Genomic DNA, 20,076 nt, shown 5'->3' on the forward strand with positions numbered 1-20,076 from the left:
ATCATTTAATTTCTCCACTTTTTTGTGTTTTTAACTTAATTTATTCAGCTATAAGCGAGTAAATAAATCAAACAGAGGCTGTGGCACGAAATTTTGCATGGGGCTAGATCTGCTCACCATCCCTCTGAAACGCTATTTCCTGCATTTTGAGGGGCAAATTTTGCTGACACAAAGGGTTTCAGCTTGATTTGGGGACGCACCCCCCACCCCACCCCAACATTTCCGCCGCAACACCTAGCCCCCTCCCCGGCGTGTTGTCGCTCATACCTAACTACTATAAACGATTAGAACCATTTTCATTAGAAGATTATTTAAAAACAAAGTTCGCAATGTGTGACTTCAGGGCGATCAAAAGCAGTTCAAAAGCCTTAATTAATATATAATCTAGAGAGTATGAAGCAGAAGTAGGTTCTTTATTAGTCTCTTTAATCTCAAGTTCAACTTTATAAAACATAATCACTAAATTGAGAATTGTTGATAGAAAGTACATTATCAATATAATGTGTATGTGACGTTAAAATATTTGTATTTTTCAAACTGTTTGTTTTTAACTAATAAATTAAGCATACTGATAATGATCCGACTAAGTACTACTACGTATTTGTAAGCGACTAGAAAAAATATCATTTGGAATAGTTGTGTACATAACGGAAACTGTTCTGTTGAAGGGTTAATCAAAGTTACATGTCAAAGTTATCTTGATTTTTCTGTATCCATTTTTTTATTTACACCACTTCTAAGAAAGATGACAATATGTTAATTACCTAATTTGTATGTGTATAAATCAGACAACATGTGTCTTGTGTTGAACAAAAATGAATGCTCATCATGACAAGAATATGATTCAGTTGTAATTGTAATTGTCACAATCTAACTTCTTTGTTTTCACATTTGGACAGTGTCCCAAGACTAATGCGTGTGTAATGACTGGTGGTAAGTCTGAATGGTCTTATGGAACACCCTGGTCGAGTTGCTAAGAATATCCCATGAAGAAAACGCTTCCAAAAATCTTGCTGCCAACAATACGGCTATGTGTTCAGACATATCCATAAGGCGAGTGAATGTATTAACAATCTATATTTAACCTTGGGACTTGGTGTGGTACAGGCCATTTCATTCCTACCAAACTCATTACGAAATTAAGAAATGTGCTCCAATTTGTTATAATGTTTACTTTGCCCCGCCCTTTTCTTCCCTGTACAATGCTCTAGACAAATGCAGATCATATCATCTACTTTCAGTAATAGCGTTCAGTAACAGCAGAAGAGAGATGCTATTACCAGTGTGGCGTTCCCCTAACAAACTAACAATTCTACTAAACTTGGGAACCCATTTATCTGTTAAATGTTATGTAGTAATTTAAATTTTATTTCGTGTTTATCAACAGTAATTACAACTTCCCCACAAATAACTTTGAAGATGAACATGCTGTTATTGATGCAAAAGGTTGTTTACCATCTATTTCGAATTCCTTGTATGGAATTTCACTGATGTATTCATACCCTAATTTCGAATACAACTTTTGACTTATTGGTCCAGTTGAAGTTACCAAAATAAACTTTATGTCCTTTTCTCTACACAAATCAGCACGCAACTCAGCCAATCTGGTGCCAATCCCTATACCACCATAATCTTCACGAACACCTATCTTACAACTCACTAATATCATGCAGTCACGATCTTTGTTGAAGTCAGGATATTCATAGAAGCTTTTCTCCAATGCCCAAATATAAGGCTTCATAGCTGGTATTATATATGGCGCAATATCGGCAGTTATCATTGGGTGGTCTGGCTTTTCAAGTTCGATGTCATTGCCATGGCAAAGCAGTCCATTTATCGCTCCGACGACCTTTTCAGTGCGATTATCTATAGCTACCATGGAAACTCCCTCTTGTACACAGTATTTGCAAAGATTGATGTTTGATGACAGTTCAACCTCGTATGGATGATTGACAACTATGGACAGTGGATCTCCACGCAGAAAGGCCTCAGATAAAACATGGGATGCTTCTTCTACGTGTTCTGACGTCATCACTTCATATCTGATATCATGGTTCTGCTTGGAAGCCATCTGCATAAAAACAAATTCAATAGTTAGATCATCGACATCTTGGTTAGAGATCGATATTTTGTATTCAATTATTTATATATACATACTTATTACTAGAAAGTCGAGAAATAACCGGATGTCCTCCCCAGATTTCGTGTTTCACTGACCTGTCACGCATAACGGTAACGCATGCGTGGTGATATACACGATAACGAGGTAAAGCATGCGCAATGCAGATCAAATATGCTAATAACTATGATGAGGTTATGATGTGGACACTTCTTTAATATTATTTGAACGTCCGATTATCGAAAAAAATCTAAAGCATTGATGATCATAGAACACCACAACTACAAAGTTTCGGCTCGAATTGCAGCCTGTCTATTGTGGTAATTATAAGACTCTACACGCTTTTTATCATTTTAAACTGTTACTGGATTTAACAAGACCGTTCGCTTTTTACTACCTTATACTAAAATATGTTTGGATATTTAGAGTAGTAACAAATTCCCACATCCGGTCCGGTTAGACTTAAAATACACCACGAATATTCACTTTTGAGATATAATTTTTGGTATGTGTTGGTTCTTGGATATTTCAGCTTCGTCGTCCTGTACTTCGTTTAGTAATTCGAACTTCCCCGATTGTGTAAAAACGGATAGTTTCGCGATTTTGACACGGAAAATGCCTGGGCTTGAGGGGAGGCCGCTTAGGTATGTGCTCTGTAACTTGCAGCACATGAACATAAAAGCGTTAGGTAATCAAATAAAAATGACATTGTACTAAAGTACATAAAGTACGTTCAAGATCTTCACTTTTTCATAGCATAAAAACGATTTGCTCCCTCGCTTATTGTTACACCCTCAAATTGACTGGTTTCCATTCCCCTCAAAAGTCAACAATGGTATAGTCCCCTATGCTACGACTCGAAACAGTCGTTTATGCTTCACGTGTTTATTTGCCTTCAATTACGTTTTGGTAGCTGTCACTGTCGTCTTCTGAGTCTTGACGATAACGTTTTGGTTCCAATGCACGTAGCTATCGCCGGGAAAATTCTTTCATTTCTTTGTCAACCATCATGCCGGGAATCAAATAAGCATAACAATGCGTTTGACCTTTGTCGCCATTTTCCTCGACAGCTTTCGACACCAGTGCCACATCACAGATAACCAGAATATTGAAACGTTCGTCGTGAAATTCACGTGCATTAAATTGTTTAAAAACGTTTTTGGAGTCCCCCAAATTTGTTTCTGACCTTTGTCGCCTATTCCCCTCCAAGGTGAATTACAACACTAATATTTGTTCCCTTGGAATCTATAATCAAATAATGCAAAGGGTGTCAAGTATGCAATTTTTGAACTGCATTTATTTTTGGTGTAACTTTACATTTACGAAGCATTTCCCCTAAGAAAGTTTCCCACTTTTCTGCCTAAAAATGTTTTCAACGAAAGAATTAAATAGGTAGGTAAAAATTACAACATATTTCACTACCATAAGTATATAGTAAAAACTCATGGACCCCAAAACAGGCAAAGACGGGAAATAAAATGTTGCATTATTGTCGGCATGTTTATTTACCCTTTACTATTCTCTCATCAGAGTGAATTACATCACGAATGTTTGTTCCCCGGGAGTCTTTAATAAAACTGAATTTACGTCCTTGTTGTGAACTTTAAATCTAGTTTATTGGGATTTCCATAAGTTTGACAAATAATGATTTTCTTTGTCGAGATTATATAATGAATTATCTAATATTTCGTGTGTATTTCTGTGAGTGTACTTGTATTAAAATATATACACATTAATATCTTATTGGTAGCCAAGCCAGTTTATAAGATTGTGAGCAAATATTTTCTTTAATCGTACTGACTGCGAAATACGCCTGTCGACAAGTGGCCCTGATAGAATATTTTATATTATAATTTCCTTCAATTTTAATCGGTTGTATTGCAATACATTATTAATAATTAATACCATTTTCTTCATTTCATTACTGAGAATGAGTTATACAATTGTTTCTTATGATTTCTCATCTATAATATAAATTTTTTCTGGGAATTATTAATTTCAATAAACAGTATTCAATTATCCTGCTGCAACACCAGTAAAATCACTACTTACAGTATTTTACTGAGCAGTATAACAAGAATGCATTATGCAAAGCCCAAACTGTAAATGGTCAAATGTTTCTTGGTCGAAGTTAGAAACTAAGGGGCATTATCAAGAGTCTTATTTAGGAACTCCTGCCAGAGCATCTGCACAAATTATAAGGGCAAATTAACAGCTCCTAAGATGGTATTCCCAGATTAGCACCAGTTGTAAAACCACATAAAACATTATTTCTCAACTCCGGTAAAGAGACCAGTTACTGCAAAAGCCACTCATCGCGAAGTTACTAGTTATACTAAAAAGATATCTGCGTGAGACACCGAAGATTTCGAAGCTGCATAGCACCACCAACGGTGGCACTCCCGGCTCTATGCATCCAGTCGAAAGTAAATACATATCTCTACAGTTACGTGTATGATTAATGAGGTTGTATGGCCAAATTATACCTATCTCCCTCCCCAGTTGTCCATATGCACTCGAATTAGATTAAATGCCAAATCATGGTGATTTTACAATATGACAATCAACATTCATATATTAGACTTCCTTGGCAAACTTTATTTATATGAATACATGGCATTTAGTATTTGAGATGCACATTTTTGAGGAAATGCGTTACACATACAAAATTTAATTTTTCATCTAATTAAGTAAACTTCTAAGTGAATTGTTTTATCTACTGGACCTGAGCAACATGTGTAATAATAAGTAAAACGACAATAGTGAAATTCTACATCATGTGCACGATGACTCATAATAAATACTAAAAAAGAAAATGAATATGATTTCGATAAAGTAATAATTATTATCAAATGCATATCGTCTGCCATGTTTGGGTCAAATAAAAAATCGACGAATTAGGACGTGATTACGGTACGAACTAAATAGGCCCAGGCGAACGTGAACGCAACTGCTGTAATCCCTCTGCAAACATGTATCATTAATTGCATTCATTATGCAACAAGCCGTCACGTCATGCAAAATCACAACAATACTCAAACCAAATACAAAATTGGATCAAAACAAATGCGCCATAGTATCGTCAACATTAATACAAACTATATAGCAGTTTTGAAAAGACCGAGTCACAAAAATAGTACTGTATTCTCACAGACGGACCGGAACCGATTTTTTTCGCGTGGGGGAAAACAGAGGTGTTAATCCGCAAATTTATTGTCTTTTCCTGTCTGTGATTGGTCCTGCCAACGTTTGGGGGATCGTGACGTATACTGTGAGAATTTCAGAGCATTGTTACGATGCCCGTAAGTTCAAGGACAGTTGAATCTAAACAGCCAATCAACGAATAGAGTGCGCAACGAAGTAATTTGAAAACGTTCCAGGCCCTCAAGAATTGGAATTGAAATTGTACCCTGAGAATATATTATTGGATTTTGATAGGGTTAGATCAAATTGTGAATCTAAAATCACAAATCGCGTTTTAGTGATATAGTAATGGCTATTTTTCATGAACGTGTTACTAACTGGGTCCAGGTTCAATGCAAACGCCATGCCTCGTATTGTGCAGTAACACATCGCTTCAAGTATGGAGCTTCAAGTATGTGTTAGTAAGCATATAAAGAAACCTACCTCATATGAATGTATTGGCACAATACCTTGTTGAACTATATTGACAACGGTCAAAATTGGTTGGTGGCAGTGGTGGTCTACCAAGGAATTGTTGTTGAATAAAATTAAACTATGACATGGGGTCATAACAATTGATTGAATGCGCATGTCTGGCATTTATAGCCTAAACTACGATTTTGGGTCGCAGGTCGATTTAAATCACCTCGAATAATCTGTGGAAAAATATCTACAAGGACACAATTGACTGTTTAACCTGCTTTTATCTGGCATAGATCAGAAGCTCGGTTAAAAATAGATATGTATATCCGCCTTAAATACTATGGTGGCCAGCTATATATAGTTATATTATAGTTATGCATGCAATTTGAAATAATATTGGAAATAATCCATAATACAGTTTTACTATTCATATATCGTAAAATTGAGCATTGCAGGGAATGCTCTGACCTCCCTATTGGCAATGTGTGCCTAACTTTAGAATTAACGGAATGTAACGTGGAAAGTGGGATTATAATTTCAATACACGATATTAGGCTTCATGTTAGTGATTCATTAAATGTCAATCCTTCTGTCCGCCCGTCCGTTCAATTGATGGTCAGTGTAACACAACATTATACATGTTACATCGCTGTAGTAAATGTAAATATTAGTCCCGTAAAGTGATACTATGTTGATTAGTGCCTGATATAGGGAAGTTATATTTGTTTACTAATTTACTAGATTGTGTAATAACTGCTCTTACACGCATGGTATAAGCAATTACTGGCACAATAGCTTTTAAATATTAAGCAATTCGCAACGTGTAACACACATTATACGTACACGATTTTGTACAAGTCAAACAAAACTAGCCTCGTTCGGGACACGTTTTAAAATAAAATGGGTTTATTTGGTTGCCTTCGTTAAACAACAGATGACAGGAACGAAATAATTCAACGGTTTTATGCCGATTTACTAGTTTGTGCAAATCGTGCCCCTAACACACACGGCATATAACCCGACAAGTTACTAGAACAGGGGTTTAAATTAAACTTTCAACATATTACACACATTAGTGGCGTTCACGTTAGAGATCTCGGCATGTGCTGAGACTCGGGACCGAGTCGGCACGTGCCGAAAATTGTGTGTGAACGGTCGGGACCGAGTCGGCACGTGCCGAAAAGAACTCGATCTCGGTCCCGATGGATGCTTGGGACCGAAACTCGGCACGTGCCGAGATTTGCTGCCTGAACGCTCGGCACGAGCCGAAATCACGCCCTCGGTGGTAAATTTAAGAAAAACATAAGTTGATTGATACTAGCATGAAATTACGATGACAAGAAATTCGGATATACTAGTAGATGGTCGGATGCTGTAGTAATGAATGTAAACCGTCATCAGCGACGCATATTTATGTGCTGCTACAACCTCTATTTTCTTGCACATTTTACATTGATGTGAAAAAAATAATTATGTTTCGAATCTTCTTTGCCGTTCATGTGCACGATGGCTCGTAATAAACACCATTGCAACAAATGGATATAATTTCACTATAACAATTATTATTATCATCATATGCGTATCGTTTGGGCCAACAGATCGACGAATGAGAGCGTGATTTCGGCACGAGCCCAGTCGGTCCTAAGTGGGTCCTGAATAACGTGAACCATTTTTAGCTCCATGCGTGAACACAACTGCTGTAATCCCTCTGCAAACACAACTGATTAAAAATTTCGGCACGTGCCGAGATCCCGTAACGTGAACGTAGTAATTGTTATACCGACAAGATTGTGTCACAACTTTCTGGGGAGAGGCAAGGTAGTAGCTGCATATCTATACAACACAAATTTAATATGTGTGCGTATAAGTCCCAAAAATAAAGTCAAGGTATTGCAATGTTTATTCGCCGCCACTGGTTGTGTTGATATTTGCATTTCTTTTGTTTGAGTGCATACAATTCGAATAATGAACAGCAAAGGGTGCGACAGTATTATACCTGGAAATGCAATATTTATTTTTTCGTACAACGTAAATTGAAAAAATAAATTCCGTAATTCTGTAATCACAGGCTAGACGTACAACGTAATCAATCAAATATTTTGTTCGTCCACTGTGAAAATATATGATTTTTTCCGGTACGTACAAGAATTTTCTAGGTTTTCTTTTTTAATTTTCCGTAAAATAACCTTTATTTTCTCTGTAAAATGTAAACATTCAATTTTCACTGTAAACTGTAAAAACGTCTTTTTTTCCTTGTAATTGTAAAAAGCCCTTTTTATTTCCCGTAAAACTGTACCAGCTACCCCCCCCCCCCCCTTGCCCTCCTATTATAGTATGGACTGGAATTTTTCATGAGTATAAATTGAACATCTGTTCCACAAATTATTGCAATAATTACTCAAATCATCCTACTAGTATTTTCTAAAACATTGACGTGTATTAGTTTGTGTTCGAAATTTCAGAACTTACTGAAAATCACCCGGACCGGAAATGATTGCGTCGACTTGTTTTGTGTCAGTATTTTTATCTGCTGTTCAAATTATTGTACTTTTTATTTGTATCATAATATTTTCAAGACCATTTAGTTTGGCAACCCCCCCCCCCAAAAAAAAAAAAAACTTTTTCTGAAATTTTCGAATTGACTGGTAATCCGAGACCGGAAATTGTTGACCAGACTTGCAGTCGAACGTCATAATTATCATCCGGTTATCGAAAAAATAAAACATCTGTCAATCGTATGTATTTTTAGTTCAATCATATAATTTTCAAGAACGTTGGCATGTTTTAGTATGCCAAATCACTTCTCAAAAGTCGTTATTCCGAAATTCATTCTAAGGTCTATTGGATAAATCCAGGCGCGTCTTTGAAGTCAAACAGGTTACGTATGTGGAGGGACTGTAGGTTGTGCTATGATTGTCTTGCGAGACGATGCTTTCATTAACCCGTTATTAATAAATAGCTATTATATCGTGAACTACATGTCTGATCATTGGTTGGTTGTTGATTGAAATGGTATTATACTGGTGTCTTCACACTCCCCACATAAGATTATTACACTGAAGTTGACCCTTCAGTCGATGGATAGGTTGTTATATCAAAACATTGTATTATAACACACAAACATATAAGGTTCAGGAAATTGTTTTATTTTTCCATCATGCAATTCACCAATGCAGATAATTACAAAAAGTAATGTGAAAATAGAGTTATTTCTGCAAAATACAATATAAGTTACACATCTAACATAGAATGGAAGAACAGTATATTAAGATAATCTTCATAATATTTTATAAGTAAATTCATAGAACATCAATAAGCGCAAAAGTTACAAACACTAAAGTAGTGTCTTCTAACATTCCATTGGCTGACTGCTAAATAAAAGCTGTTTAATTCAGCAGTTTTTTTGCTTCCAAATGTTTTTTAAAGAGATATGTCATAGATTAGTGATATTCTAAGAATGGTGCATGTATGATACTATATAAACACTTGTACACTTTATGCTAAGCGATATTGTATATCACAAAGTTAATAGAAGGTATATACTCCAACAATAAACCTAAACTGACTGACAACTTCTGAATTTTATATATATATGCGTCTTTTCACATTATGATCTCAAGATACCATTATCGGCATACTCACATTTCACATATGCTCCCATGTAGAATTGTGTATCCACAGCAACCAATAAAAATGTGTTTATATATTAATAAAATGATCGCATAACTTAGGTAATATAGTGTGCTCTACTGGTATTAAAGTTGGATGAATATTTGGGTGGGATTTGAAAATAAAATCAATATATTCACAATTAAATTCATTGAAATATAGAATCAATATCGACATTACAAAAACTATTATGATAGTTTAAAGAAGATGAACAATTTGTTATCACCATATCATATCATGGCTGACATTAATTTTTTCATACTCTCATTAAAAATAAGATAATGCAGACTTGTATACAAACAATGATCATGAATAGGGTTTTGCAAATGATCTCATTGATATCACATATGACCTTTTTTAACATTCATTTCTGTAATACATATTTATTTTATTATGCAACAAAAAAGATTCCAGCCATTACAGCTTGTATGCAAGTTCAAGTGATTTCAATGTAAAGATTATTGATGGTGTACACTGATTTATTTATCAATTTCCTGCTAAAGCAGGAGAGTCATCATCTGCGCACACGCGGGAATCGAGTCCCAGGTGACGATAACACACGCTAAAAATGCAAAGGCTCATGGGTAGACGCTTGTTTGTAAACAATTACACGCTATGGCTATCTGACGCATGTGCAGATGACTCCCCCCCCTCACTTTAAACTACCAAAACATAAATAATTCTATTCTATATAATAATTGTAAAGCTGATCAAGGCAGTAAGTGAAAACTTCAATGAATGTCTTGTTTGATTAAATGAGTAATTACATCATTCATAAAAAAAAATATACTGATTACAATGCAGTAAAGTACAACACTCACTACTATCACTAGATTGGTATTGGTGGGTTTATGTTATTGACGAATGTATTGTACTTGGATATCCAACACACAAACGACTGAATGATCCAACATGAATTTGTTTCGACCATTCTTGAATATACAGCTACAACTTTATGATGTAGTATCCTTAGAAGAATGGAGTGGGTCCTAAATTATATATATTTCATTTTAATTTCATCTTTAAAACAAGCTATCACTTCCAAACAAACAACATGGCTCAACATTATAACTTGGGGGACATTTAAGGAATTTTATATGCCACAAAGACTGACTGATGAGACATTTTTTTGTTAATATATATATATATATACACGATTTTTTTTAAATAAATATATATATATATATATATATATATATATATATATATGACTGACAAGTAAACATGAACCATGAAGTGCTGTGAGAATATGTACAGATTAAATAAGTAGATATTGATTAAACTAAAATATTAAACTGAACAATACAGTATGATGTCCAATTTTTAAAAAATAATTTCACCTTCTGTCAGTTATAGGTCCCATGTTGCAGCAATAATGGAGTTCTGCTAATTGCCTAATTTGAATTCACAACCAATTATCTAGAGGGTATGTAGATTACATATATATCCAAGTTTTTATCACTTGCCACCAAGAAACATAAGCTGGGATTAGACCACAGTAATACAGTTGTCTAGAGAGGCATAAAATTTTGCACATTGATCCACTCAATAAAGGCACATTTCACTCAACCGCATCCCCACACGAGTTATTTCAAATCTATGAGATCTGGCATAAGATTTATTGAGATCCTGCGACAATGTGAAGTATTTGGCATTCTGCATATGCACAAATTAATTTACTAATGTTAAATTCTTAATGACTTTCAGTATTTTTAAATGTTGTCAAAAATTTGGGATTCCCATTTCAAAGTTTGTTTTGTGTTGCAAAACTAGTGATTCAAAATAAAGACAAATTTTTAAATATTTTCCAACATTCATGTATTTCTTCACACAGAAAGGCCAGACAAACTGAAGTGTGTGTTTTTTATAAAATATTAACTTTATCAGGTAGCCACATACTACTAAATACACTAATTTTGTGTAAAATTTCCTTAAACATCCATTAATCATGCAAAGACTATACAAAAAAATCTACATACACATGTAATATATTGAGACTTGTATTTGTAACAAGCATTCAACCAAATCTGAGTAATACATATACATGTAAACCATCCACCAACCATCCAGGTATCACCCTTGCTTGAAGGGGACAAAAACTGTGTTCGTAAAGTTATTTTTTGTCAACATAACATGTATATTGCCAAAAGAGATGAATTAAAATTCTGTTTTAGTTGCACAAAAGTAAACTTCATGGTCAAATAGTTCAAAAGCAATTATTTTGCTTAAACTCACTGAATTTTCTCAATAACAAGATAAGAAAGTCTCAGTTATTCTTTGTTGCCATAAGAATATTCACAGAGATACTTGAACTAAAGTGGTACAACTATATAATATGATATGATATGATTTATTTCTTTACACACTGTCCATTTCTTATGCCATACAGGAACCAAAGCACTTCTTGACTGCATCTCTAGCAAATGGGATGTATGATAATGCATACCTTTAAAATTAAAAAAATCAGAACACAGGATGGTTAATAAACATGACTTAATTAATTGCATTATACGCTTAATAACATTTTGTTTGCATTACGATGATGTTGGTATTAAAATTACAGTTATGGACAAGACCAGTTTGAGGTGGATGTTATCATAACCAACTATAGAGGGCGCTATATATATGGCTAATGATTTGTTTTCTAGTAGAAATATGGGTTAATACAACAATGATGACTAATGTGGATGTTACCATAGCAAACTATAGATGGCGCTATATAAATTGCAAATGATTTGTTTGTCAGAAATTTTTATATGAAATAACAGCCATACGATTGGTGGTCCTCAGACATTGAAAGTAGTGTGACTATGCAGAGGTTTTCAAAAAATGCAATTTTTAGCTAGCGGAATGCAACATACAGTCTGATAGTTTTTACTACTTTCATGTGATTTCCCACTCATATTTTTGTCCTTTTGTAAAACTGAATAAAAGCGCGAGGAAAAAACAATGATGATTATGAATAGTGTAATATACTTTATTTTCGCTTGGAAAATATTTTTGCTATATTAACTGAAAGTAAATTCCAGCGAATATATTGTTTTTCCAATATTTTACATTCAACTCATCAAAAATCAGTGAAAATAAATTTCATACAAAACACTCACAAAGTCTTTTCAGCGAAAATTAATTCCAGCGAAAATAAAGAATTTTACAATACCAGTTGGAGTACATCTTACTATAGAGGACGCTACAAGTTTTGTTTTGTCTGTCTCTTCTAACATTTTTGTTTTTGGTGCAAATTACATGTGCAAACCAGTTTCCCAAACCTAATATGGCAATGTTTGGAAGACAGGGCAGACTGCATTTTGTTTTATACTACTAAGTAAACAGTCAGCTCTGAGAATCAATCTCACAATTGTACAATCGCTAAGACTACATTATGTAGAAATCTTGTTTAGTTAATAATTACAAATACCAAATCAAAAAGATATACAAATTCTCCTTTTAATGGTCTTTTAAGGACAATGGCAGATCTCAATGGCAGTATTTGTTCTATGTATTCTGTCTATGTATCCCACCCCATAAAATAAATCTATGTTTCTAGTTACTGAATGACCAGTTAATAAGGTGCATGTCACAGCATTTTGTTTTGTCGTCAATTCAGAACAAGCAGACTCTCTGCTGAGATAGCTCCACTGTTAGCAATGAACATTTCAATTAGAGAATTGAAGATATCATCTCAAAATGAACAAAACTGAGAGAGGTCCACCTGAGGTACCCATATGTATAATATCAAACTCGCAGAATTCAAATAGAATAAAAATATTCATCAAAATTAGAGAATTAAAGATATCATCATGAAATGAAAAAATCAAAAAGAGGTCAACCCAAGGTAACCCCCCCCCCACCTCAGGTATCAAAGCAATAACACATGTAGTTTTCAAGAAGAAGTCAAAAAAATAAAATGTTGAAGATAAGCTCCGCTTGACAAAGTCAACAGTGGAGCCAAAGATGGAAGGAATATTTGAATTTCATGAAAAAGCAAATGCACAATGTTAATGATTATTTTAAAATAAAAACATGCAAGGAACAAAAATTGCTCATAAGTATTTAGATACTCACCAAGTCAAGGCTAAGAACTGCAGAATACAAAATACCAATGCTAGGACTGGAATACCCCACTGTAATTATCAAGAATAAATAATATAATTTAAATCTAGTAAAATATCAAATTTGTAAGTTTTAGTGATTTTATATTAACTTACCATATATGTTCTATTAGTAGTGCATACATTTACACGAATTACAGAGTTGTTTCTATGGTCAAAATAAGTAATATTTTAATGATTCAGTATATAACGAATGTGAATTTTGATTTATATTCACTTCTAATACAGTAAATATGGTAATTTGACTGATGATAATTATAACTTAATGGTTAGCATCAATTGTTATAACTCAAGACTTTCTATTTTTAAATATTTCAGAGTTTTATAATATAGTAGAATAAGATTAGTATACGACAATGCCAATGATATTGATCTTATTTAATAATGATCTTGAAATTTTGATGAGTTGTGTATGACGAGCCTAAATACTAATATTACGACTAAAATAGCACAATTTTATGGAGTTTTCTCTATCATACATAGGTCAATCAACTTGAACTTGCTATGGGGGCAAATCAGCAGACTTTATCATTTTCTTTAGAACTGAAGACTGAATGATGCAGAAATATGCACTCAAAGTTCATGGAACACTTCATAGTTGACAAGGGAAGTCGTAATACTCAGTAACTTCAATTTTTAAATAAAAATGGCAATTGTAATTTTGATATGCACTGACTATAATGTTACATAATATTTTTCATGGACTGGATACAGATTTTGCGGGCCGAAGTCGTGTGGCGGGAGTGTAAGCCGTACGACCAAGGGCAGCAAAAGACAGATCCAGTCCATAAAAGTTTTATCATACACTTTATAGGTGAAATTACAATTTTCCCACAGAGTGACCTCAAACACACAACGTAATTTAGAAAACAATGCGAATTTGTAGGTATGAATGTATAATGGATAAGTTATATTCCCAATAAGAAATAATCCCAATACTTACCCAAAGTCCCGCACACAGCGTAAGAACAAAAGTTATAATCACAACAATTGTTGCAATAATTCTTTTTTCACTAAACATATTCTTAAGTTGGCGAAGAGGACCCATCAAAAAGCATGTACTGCCAAGAAAACAGAAAAACAAAAATTACAAATATTGAACTTTTATTAGTTGCTAGGCCAAATGTTGAATGTAATTTCCAAACAAGCCAAGACACACCATGCATGGCGGGCATAGTACAAAATGAATGTCTGATTACACTCTGTACCGGTATATATCTTGTAAGTCAAATGTTTCATCAGTATACCAACCATTCTTTAACAAAATCCATTATAACATTTTTCATAGATTAACAAAAACTAATCAAATCATGAACATACATGAATACATACATATGGAATGAAGCATATGTAATAGAGGGCAAAGATTAAAGTGTTCAGCAGAATGAAAAACATTGTACATATTGTCACAAAACAAAAGAGATCACCACAAAGGACTACCAGTGCAATCGGCACAGGGGTGTTTGAGAAGAATAAATTAGTAGTTCTGAGAAATATTGACTTAAAATTGAAATTATTGTTAATTCGGATTCCAAGTGAGTGTGTTTTCAGAAAGTAACGCCAAATGTTGTTGTAATATTGACTGGTTATTGTATCTGCTTCTATAGCATCTCATTCTCCTTGATCCAAATTCCATGTGATCAACAAAAAGGAATTTTGAGAATACAGCAAACTTGAACTTTGTCATGAAGGAATCTTAGAGTGAAACCTACCTCAACATGGCCACTATGTTGCCTAATGTATAGAAGATAGAAAATAAAACCAAACCAGTAGAACCTAAAAACAAAACAAAAACTCCCTGCAAAAAAATGAGCAAAACAGAATGAGATAACAATACATTGGATTAATGTTATTAACACATTGCCCACCGACCCTTTATACATTTGTGAAGACTTTGAGCAGGGAATGTGTTAATGAATTAATTATAGTTATACAATGTTGCAGTAAAACTAAAATTTTTGAGTGGTGGAAAAAATTGCTTAGACCGTTATAACAACAATTTCTATATTTTCAGTAAGTATTTCAAGAAATTAAGACTTGAAATAAGACGCCTTCAGGATGATAAAGTTTGTGAAATGTCATACTGTGAACATTGGTGATTGCAAATACATTGAATTTATAAATGTTAATATTTATTAAGCTCTCAAATGCTGACATTATGAATATACAGTGGTACTACAGAGTAAAGTCTGAACTATTTTTGGTGGAACTCTTTAGTGCTCAAAGCTTGATTTTTGAAGTAATGTTTGGTTATATAGAATTTGAAGACGGCATCTTTCAGATTATGCAACAACGCTCTGACCAAATACATTTTTAATACCGGTAGGTGGTGGTCATCATGTAGTATGATTTTATTCCATTATGTCAAATAACTCTGACCAAATAATCCCAAAACTAACAATGTTTGTACATAAAGCACATATTCTGAGACAAGAATGTATTAACACGAGGAGACCTATGACCTCAGGAAAGAATGTATTTATTTTTCTATGTAATTTGTGAAATGGGACGGTGGCCTTTAAGAACAAAAAATAAATAAAGATAGTAGGATTTCAAGTAAACAAACAAGGAAATTTATTTGTCAAAATGGTATCCCAAAAATCAGAACGTTGCAGCTGCTGGAGAGAGACAGGTCTTAAAGAAAAGAATGCAAGGATCTCTGATTTCTTTTTTTTTCACACTTATTGCATTTATAATATGTGAATATTCTTTCACTAAATTGCAAATATCTGAACTATAAACTGATATTTTTCAAGGTAATAATATTATAGGTATTAATATAGTAAGATATTAATATACGTTTTTCTAATGACATGAATTGAGCATAACTAGTTGTGTCACAAAAAATCTCTGTGCATCAATGAGTCACTGTGGCTTAGACTGCATGGGACCCATATTGAACATGGCTCAATCACTATTCTTTAGTACACGCATATGTTTCTTTAATCATCTCAGCAGATGCTGGGGAAAATAAGGTGGTTAATTTTACATCATTGCTACCATGGACAATCATACAATTAATCACCTCAACAGATGAGCTAACACATAGCACATGTACATGTATATTAACACAAGGAAGCAATCACCTAACACCATTGTTGCATTGACTTCCCTCTTTACAGTGCAAGTCAGATTCATAAAATAGTACTTACTATGAACGATAAAACCATCCCAAGAACAAAACAAATGACAAATCCTTTCAGTCTTGTAGACCAACTTAGTGTTGTTGCTTCTGAAAACTAAAATAAAATTACAGTGATCAAAATGTGTTGTTAAACATACTTACATTATATACTACCTGGGGTAATTGCTGTTTAAAAGAATTCAATTTCACAAAAACTTGCACCAGAGAAACAAATAATATAAAATATGTATATAATAAATGACAATTTTTAGATTTAAAGAATTGGAATTTCAGAAACTCATGCTTTTCATGTCATTTCAAAGATGTAAACATATGTTGTCATGGAAATGAATGAAGTATTTCCTTTAAAAATATGTGATTACATATCACTATGCCAAGGTGATTGACAGGTAGCCATAGTAATGATTGCATGGTTGAGTTTTTATATGACAATTGTCAGTAAAGAATGTGTGAGAGTACTACTAGAAAAAGGTCTTTTCATTGCTGGTATGGCCTAACATCCAGAAAATTTGCATTTTTTTCTTGATTTAAAAAAAATGATAAAATGGTTACTTTAGATCTTTATACATCATCCCAGCTTTTCAAAAGAACAAAATTTCAGAAAGATGCTGCTCAAGTCAGTGTTTCAAATGCTAACACAAATAACTGCAACAGTCATTTTATGGAAATTTCCATAATGTTTATATTTGATACTGCTTACTTAACATCTTATCTGTATACTCTGTTGTTGAAAATTCAGATATAACAGCTGTTAGCTAATGTCGATTGTCAGCATTATTGTCAGTCAATACTTCAAAATCATTTTTTATTTCGTTTTATTTTATTTTACTAACTCCATTTTACTAACACAATGTTGAGGAAGAGAAAGAAAGCAAAGACACTGATGACAGATAAGGCAAATAAAAATCTGTGACTCAGTGACGCAGGGTGATATTATGACCATCCTTGTGAGTGGTTCAAAAGTGGCGATGAGGTTGGACTATCTGCATCTACGCGAGAATTCAACATACCGGTAGGTATTGAGCAAACAAAATGCTAGTAAAGTTTATGTTGATTGGAAAAACAGTCACAATAGCGGAAATCATTTAAAAAATTCATTTTAAGGTTAAAATTGTAAAATCCATTTGCAATATGAATACAGTATAATGACGTCACATGCGGTGATGACTCACATTTGTCTGTGGATGAAATCACGTGAATGGATGGTAAACGACAAATACATTGTCACAGAGCAACAAGTGTATACTAGTATACGATAACATACATCGAGGAGTTCCAGAAAACATGTCGACGTATCACTGATAATAGTCTACGTAACCATGGTGCACATGGAGTTACTACTATTATTAGCTACACTCGTTTTAAGCAGGTCGTCCGTACTCGATACGAATACAGTGTATACAATCATTAGGCGGGCCCATGAAATAATACAACGTCAATGTAACACATGCTGTGTACAGAAACGAAACATTTCGCTGAATACGAGTACAGGTATCATTACAAAACTGTAAACTCGTGTGTGTATGTGAGTACACGTCGATGGAACCATAACATGACAACTGAATTATGTTTTGATACGCTAGGCTAACGGCGGTAAACTGGACGCCGATTTATTTCCTGTCCTACGATATAGCGAGTAATAACACCGTGGATCACAAATACTGTGTTTTATCGTTTACCTGTGTATATAAACTTTGGTCTCCTTCGTCTTCCTCTTCCCCTTTAAGTACTTTCTTTAACTTATCCATGGTCGGAGTAGCTCCGTAGCTTTGCATGAGAAATATATATGGCGGAACCGGAATAAAAATGTGAGTGATTGTTCGCGTTTGCTCTCCTCCAGAAATTATTGGGATTGCGTAACTCCCGGGTTAACCACAGTCTGTGGGTTAACTCACATCTCCTCTGAAGGGCTGTGTTTTACTGAGAGATGCACTCACTATTGTATTTTATGTAGATATACAATGAACAAAGTTTACGTAAAGAAACAGTGAGTGGCTTGTATTTCAAGCTGCAAATTTCATTGAGTTAAACAAGTTTTGAGCCACGCCCCCTTAATTATTTTTGGGTCAAGCAGACTCAGAGGTCAACATAAACCGGGACATACTACTAGTATTTTAAGTACAGGTATTGACTTTCCCATAATACTAGGTCTACAAAACACAATTTACACCAAGCCCTTCTTCTGAATTTCATTTTTTTTTTTTTTTTTTTGGCAAGTGTCTCACTCTGGCTTGTAACGAATGATAAATAAAGAAACTATTAAGTTCTTAGAATTTGTCATCGTTCATGTATTTTCTAATACCAATGATTAAAAAGATACATAATTATAGTATATATTCTTTGTAGGTTGTAGATTTATATATACATGTATACTTTTAGTCCCATTTTGATTGGCCTATCCACTTTTGCTGCATTGAGGGCGCTCTATACGGAAGGAACCATGGTATGATATCATTGTAGTAATATTGATAATATGTTCATCATTGGCATCATATTCTCCTGTGCAATAATAAATGTCAGTCAGAGTAACCCATTGTGGTAAACAATCTAACAAACAATCATGGCCCTGCTTTTTGCTTTTTATATTTGTCTTATGCCAACAAAAATATACCTGGTCTGTTGTTATACTAAAAAATAGGTACCCTGGATTTGATAGACAGATGTGTGCTCGGATTTGAAAGATATGTGTGTCTTTGTCGCACTCAAAATAGTCATCAGTAAGTTTCGGCTCTCAACAAATACATATGTACATCAGTTTAAAATAAAAAAAAAATACCTCTCCTTTCTGTTATAAAACAAACTCCGATTTGAAAGAACACTACGTGGCTCTATTGCGTTTTTCCGATTGGATGGAAGTCATCATGAAGTTGGCATTGGAACCTGATTGGCATCGAATAAGTAACTAAATGTGGTACAAGAACTTTCCATGGCGAGCTACTATAGCATCAGTTCACACTGTTTTTTGTGTTTGCTAAATCTCTCCTCCACAGCATCGGTTTCACCAAAACGATCGAAACATAGATATTGCCTAGCATTTGCCACAGTCCGTCGTAATGTTAATGTGATACACTTACATAAAAGATCGATAACTATACTACACTAAACGTCGAGCATCAGATTCACGCTGACTCAGACTATGCAGCCCTTCGAAATGTAGGTCAATTTTTAAATAATTTCTAATGCAAAATAATTCATACATCATAAAACAATAAACATATTCAGCCAATTTTCAGAGTGAGTTTCTTGGCCTAAATAGTTGTTTTGTTTGTTTGTTTGTTTTTATGGCGACTTAAAACTTTTATTTTTATTTAAATGCGTTTCATTTATTCCCGTAATACTGTTAACAAATGCACGTACCAACAGACAAATTCACACACAAATATGCAGCTGGTTAATTTTGGGACCAGAAAGTAAGTTTTTAGTCG

At 34.0% G+C, this 20,076-nt stretch overlaps 2 protein-coding genes across 3 annotated transcripts; both read right to left on the reverse strand.

Annotated features, from left to right (window-relative positions):
• Positions 1-18: 18 nt before the first annotated feature.
• Positions 19-5,878, reverse strand: LOC102809631 (uncharacterized). Of its 2 annotated transcripts, none has more exons than XM_006825397.3 (2): positions 5,747-5,878; positions 19-2,071 (listed from the first exon to the last, which is right to left on the reverse strand). In XM_006825397.3, exons 1-2 carry the CDS (start codon positions 5,870-5,872, stop codon positions 1,391-1,393), a joined length of 807 nt encoding a protein of 268 aa, XP_006825460.2. In that variant the 5' UTR covers positions 5,873-5,878; the 3' UTR covers positions 19-1,390. The 2 variants fall into 2 exon arrangements, with proteins under 2 accessions (XP_006825460.2, XP_085361791.1); XM_085505665.1 differs by lacking the exon at positions 5,747-5,878 and adding an exon at positions 2,158-2,212.
• Positions 5,879-11,378: 5,500 nt separating this feature from the next.
• LOC102809748 (vesicle transport protein SFT2B-like) lies at positions 11,379-18,464 on the reverse strand. Its single transcript, XM_006825398.2, has 6 exons — positions 18,331-18,464; positions 16,659-16,745; positions 15,219-15,304; positions 14,450-14,567; positions 13,460-13,518; positions 11,379-11,840 (listed from the first exon to the last, which is right to left on the reverse strand). Exons 1-6 carry the CDS (start codon positions 18,424-18,426, stop codon positions 11,771-11,773), a joined length of 516 nt encoding a protein of 171 aa, XP_006825461.2. The 5' UTR covers positions 18,427-18,464; the 3' UTR covers positions 11,379-11,770.
• Positions 18,465-20,076: the final 1,612 nt, after the last annotated feature.

This window comes from Saccoglossus kowalevskii, chromosome 11 (assembly GCF_978046115.1).
Source record: "Saccoglossus kowalevskii chromosome 11, keSacKowa6.1, whole genome shotgun sequence".
Lineage (NCBI taxonomy): Eukaryota > Metazoa > Hemichordata > Enteropneusta > Harrimaniidae > Saccoglossus > Saccoglossus kowalevskii.